This window comes from Pterocles gutturalis, unplaced genomic scaffold (genome assembly GCF_000699245.1).
Source record: "Pterocles gutturalis isolate BGI_N339 unplaced genomic scaffold, ASM69924v1 scaffold51777, whole genome shotgun sequence".
NCBI lineage: Eukaryota > Metazoa > Chordata > Aves > Pterocliformes > Pteroclidae > Pterocles > Pterocles gutturalis.
The window spans coordinates 11,845-17,123 of NW_010114776.1; the positions used below are offsets into that span (position 1 = coordinate 11,845).

The 5,279-nt window shown below is 36.9% G+C and overlaps 1 protein-coding gene across 1 annotated transcript; it reads right to left on the bottom strand.

The window, feature by feature from the left end:
* Positions 1-329: 329 nt before the first annotated feature.
* SUV420H1 (suppressor of variegation 4-20 homolog 1 (Drosophila)) lies at positions 330-3,218 on the bottom strand. The gene is made up of 3 exons (XM_010074911.1): positions 3,214-3,218; positions 2,850-3,046; positions 330-1,840 (listed from the first exon to the last, which is right to left on the bottom strand). Exons 1-3 carry the CDS (start codon positions 3,216-3,218, stop codon positions 372-374), a joined length of 1,671 nt encoding a protein of 556 aa, XP_010073213.1. The 3' UTR covers positions 330-371.
* Positions 3,219-5,279: the final 2,061 nt, after the last annotated feature.

Sequence of the window (5,279 nt, forward strand, 5' to 3'; positions counted from 1 at the left end):
AATAATTATGTAGCCACACTGTATTCTCATTGTCCTGCATGGAAAGGTTTGATGCAATTTCATAACTTTGCTTGAGCCTTTATTTTACAACAGAGCATTACCTCTAACTCAGAATTGCACATAAGAAGGCTATTAAAAAGTACAATAAAAATCTGCACAAATCAGACTTAAGAAGAGTCAGTATGCTGTACACTTTCTACACTATTACATTGATAGGTGAAAGAAGTGCCGCCACTAAGTTTTTCAGAAAGTTCTTCAGTTGAGGAATAATCAAATGGAATTTTTGTTGTGGTTTTTTTTTTGTTGTGGTTTTTTTTTTTTAACTTTTTTTTTTTTAAAATGACATCCAGGTCGTTTTAAGACCTGTAAGCTTATGCATTGAGCCTTAAAGACTGATCTTCTCTCCTCCTGGAAGAAATATCAATATCTATTGAATCCTTGCCAACAATAAGCCTTAATCTCTTTGCTGGTGGAAGAGGAATAAAGTCATCAAATTCATCATCATAGTCATCTTCCTCCTCATCGTCCTCTTCTGATGATGATTCATCTGCCGTTTCCTCTTCATAGTGACCATAATCATCTACTTCCATCCTTGACTCCAAAACGGAGACAGTTTCACTACAACACATACCATTTTCATGAAGGTCCTCAGGGTACGTCCCTCTGTTTTCTTCCTCTCGTTTTAGCTGTATTTTTAATTTTGTTGAACTATTGCCTGATCCTGAGTTAAACCCATTATTTAGCTTTGCTACATATAAATTATTATCTTTTTCATGGTCTTTACTTAATTTGATGCTTATTTTCGAAGAATTCATTCCATCCCCTTCTTGGTCATTTGCCTTGCTACTGCTATCATGGCGTCTACGAAGAGTCAGTTTAGGGATCCCAGAGCTATTTTCAAGGATAAGTTGTGCATCATACCTCGTGATTCGTCTTTTCTTTTTACTTTTTGCAGTTCTAAAGCTGTCTTTTGCTTTAAAATTGTCAGATGTTACAACAGAGCAGCCACCAGACCCAGGGATACAGTCTTTATAGCCAACAGGTGTGTCCACCACATTATTCCTCTCTCCAAGTTCTGAGTGAGAACTAACCAAATCTGGTACTTCATCTTTCACAGGTGTATTGTGCGTAGAATCAGTTTCTTCTGTTTTTGCAGACGGTTTCACAATTCTTCCTTGTCGAGATTTCTTTTTTGACATGCCTGCATCATTCTTCTGGCACCTAATCTCCCCTTTATGTGATGGTCCATGAGCCACGTCACTTTCATTTATCACATGACACTGCTGCTCTAAAGCATTTGATTTCGTTCCAGTCAAATTATTCTTATAGCTATCCAACATATTTGGTTCAAGCTTTATGTCAGAGGTCTCCTTCAAATTCATCCTTGTTCTCATTGACCTCCTTGTTATGTATGTGCAGGGTGGTACATCACCATGCTCATGAGCACCTTTCACAGAATTCAGTTTATGTTCTCTTGCTGCATGCCTTGTTAAGCATCCACTAGAGACTGCAACTTTGACTGGTCCCTCCAATTCTTTATCCTTTTTAATGGGCAAGTTTTTATACAAAACTACTTTAGGCTCTTTGAGAACTAAATTTCCCATTTCGAGCTTTCTAGAAGCATTCTTTTGCTCTGGCCTTTTGCACTGATTTCTCAACTTTATCTTTGAAAGTAAAGGCTTTGCAGGCTTTTTCAGTCTCTTTGGTACCCTGGAACTATTTATATGAGTTAGTTTAGATGAGGTAGAATTTGATGATGCTGGAATTCTTGATATAGACTGTCTTGTTAATGGTCTATTTTTGCTGTTCTTTTTTACGCCAATTGAAGATTTTCTGTTAGCTGCAAAACAAAAAACGTGGTTCTGTTATAACACTGCTTTATCCTGAGTTTCACACTCCCAAATACTGTATTTATTTCATTTATTTTAAACACTGCATCAAAATCTGTGAAACAGGCTAGACAGTACACAGTAAGGAGCAAGACTGCTTAACTTGCAACTCAGACACAAAAGGAGCCGTCAAACAAGTCAAAAGTACACCTGAATTCCTAGCACACTTCCCTCACTGCCCCCAATATACCAGGTTTGGTTTTTACTGAATTTCTTCTTCAGATTTAAAAAAAAAAAAAATCTATCCCACATTATCCACATTTTTTACTGAGTATTATTCCAGCAAAATCTGACAATCAGCATGCTGTAGTATTTACCCCAGAATTTCTTCCTACAGGAAGAGGTAAAAAAAACCCACCCCAAACCCCCTTCACTACTGTAATGGTTTCAGTTTCGGGTATCGAGTTGTCCGTTACCTACTGTGGTAAGCAAATAAGTGTCTCTGCCCAAGCAAAGATGCAACTCTAAAGTTTTGTAATTAGAGATTATAAGAGGGTTTGGGGAATTGTTTGGGTTTTTGTTTGTTTTTTGTGGGTTTTTTTTTTTTTTTAATATCACAGCAGCAAACAGAAGCCAGATGGAACCATAAAATATTATGTGGCTCCAAACTTGTTTGCTAGTTAAGTCAAAGTTTAAGTTATTTATATTTTGCCTATACTGAGGGTGGCAGGGGTGGGGAAAGGGGGAAGTAAATAAATGATACTCACTACTCCATGAAGAGAAGTCTCTCCAGAGTATCATAAACAAAAAACCCTTCCAATTTCTTCTGAGATTACTAACCATGCCCTTTCACTTCAGAGTAGGTCCCTGAACTATCAGTGCTGGATGCAGAGAGGGAACAGCTGCCCAATTTAAAGGATCTCTAAAGGAAATTACTATTTGTTGACTGAGCTCTTAAAAGTTTTTTTATATTTTTAGGAAACCTTTAATCCTGCACTCCAAGCTTTTCCCCTTACTTACTTGCATTAGCTTTTTCCTGAGTGGTATCTGCATCAGTGTTGGAGCTGACGGACTGGCTGTCTGAATTTTTGCTGCTGTCACCCAACTTTTTAAGTCTGTTCAACCGTTTATCTGTTTCTCTCAGTCCGTATTTACTATTAATCACAGGAGTAGGTGCTGGCAATCCCACTCGTGATTTAAAAGCACCAGTTCCACGTCTACAAAGAAAAAGAGGACAGAATGTATTAATAACTATTAATATAAACTTAGAACTATTTTATATACAATAGTTTGAAGCCCAGGTACATTTGGATAAACAGTACCAATAACCACTGAATTTATTAGCGTTTCGTGGGCTGTTTTAATAAGATGTCTACATACTTACCTCATTTTAGTAAGATGTACAAAAAAACCTTCCATTCATTTCTTGCAAGAAGAAAAACCGCAAAAGTAGCCTTCCCCTGCTTTATGTCTATTTTAGTATAATTTCATAGTCAAATTACATAGGTAAAAATGAAATATGGTAGTTCAAATCACATTGGGCTAGTAAAAAAAATGCCAGCTTCAGTTACAATGCTTGTTGTAATGCCACTCTTCATCAGCAAGAGTTGAAAATACAGAAAATGGAATAAAAAATCATCACACAGTTCAGTGTTCCTTCGTAACTGAAAGACTCCAGTACGTATTTGCAACAAAAATGAAATGGCTGAGCAAACCTACAACTTTGATTTTTCTTTTAAAGTAATCACAGGAAAGGACGAAGATTAAGAATTCCTGTACTTGCACTTCAACCGCTACTACTAGTATTCCTTTGATACTCTTTCAATAGTCCAGTACACTTGCACTCAGCAGAATTACTGAAGACAACTTCAGTTTGGAGTCCAATGTGTTGTACTGAAATAAAATCTACAAAACTTAACCATTAAGTGCACTAAAAAGATCAGACAGGACCTCAAGCTCCACAAGGCTAATTATTATGCAGACACAACACTTGTTCTCAAATTAACTGGTATTTGTTTTATATAGAACATTCTATAATTTGCAGAATTCAAAACAATACTGAAAGACAGCTTAAGATACTAGACTGAACTTAGCACAAGCAACAGCCAATTCAGGACAGAAAGTGAGGATGCTATAAACAACCACAACTGTCTTATGACACGTCATTTTTGGTGCCCAGTTGTCTCAGCTAGCCAGCATGAACAGCAGGCTCACCTAAAAAGAGTTCACACATACATGTAAAGATACAGAAATTTTCCTCATGATGATTTTTGGAGACTTGAAAAACAGCGCAAACCTTCCCACAGCTCCCAAACAGATTCTTAGAAGTCTAGCATTTTAACATTACAAACTAACACCCTTTACAGCATAGTCAAAATTGGGTCACTTAAAGATGATTTTTTTTTTTGTGGTGTACAAAGTGGCAGTTGTGTCATTAGTGTTGGTAAGGACTCACACTTCCCTGCTCAACTGCCCTAAATTCAAATCTCTCATATTTTTCTGCTATAACAGAGCCTGGTGACTGAAAAGCAGGTTCCTAAAGTTAAAATTACCTAAACGTTAACTTTAAAATCTAGTATTTTCATGTACTTAAAATGCAAAGATGATAAGTTAGCGAAAACATTCGGACACCTAAAATTGGTTTGTCCTGACAGTATGTCCATATTACATTAAAATCAACAATGAAAGGAACTGGAGCAAAAAGAAACATATCACTCCAAGTACCAAGGAAAGAACAATCACGGTGCCCATTTATTCAATACTAAACAGCTCCCAAGACTGAAGCACATTTTTACTAACAGCTCTCTAGATAGAAGCCTGAGACTGTACCCTTCACTTGGAATGATGTACTCAAGCTTGTAGGTCCTGTGTAGTTCCTCTTGCAACTAGGTGAGGCTCTCACAAATGAAGTTGAGCACCCATGCTCACCATGAGCCAAAGTTTCAACATGGCAAAAACCAGATATGAAATTCTTTCAAATGATTTTGTGCAGAAACTAGGTTGGTACGGCACAGGAGAAAACCAAATATATCAACAACTTTGCTGCTATTCTGCGATGGACAGATATAGGCAAGTACTGTCCCCTCAACAGCAGATCTTTAAGAATATACAAACCCTCAAATTCTAATAACATGGGGTGAAAACTCCTTTGTCCACTCCCAGCAGAAGAGAACTGCAGGTCAACACAGAAAACATTAAGGAAATTTCCTTTTTCTAATGCAAAAACGAGCAGAAGTTGGGGCTCAGTTGCTAATGGTTCTGTAGCAGGTACGACTGCTTTTTCCTTCCAATTCTACTTCATTCAGTACAAATATTGTTAAGAATCTACACCTTTTTTTGTTATTTTCATTTTGGGCTATCTCCAGAATGGAGAATCAAAAGAAAAAACAGAATGTAGGAGTTCTCAGGAAACATGACCATACAGTAACAACATTAAAAAAAAAAAAATAT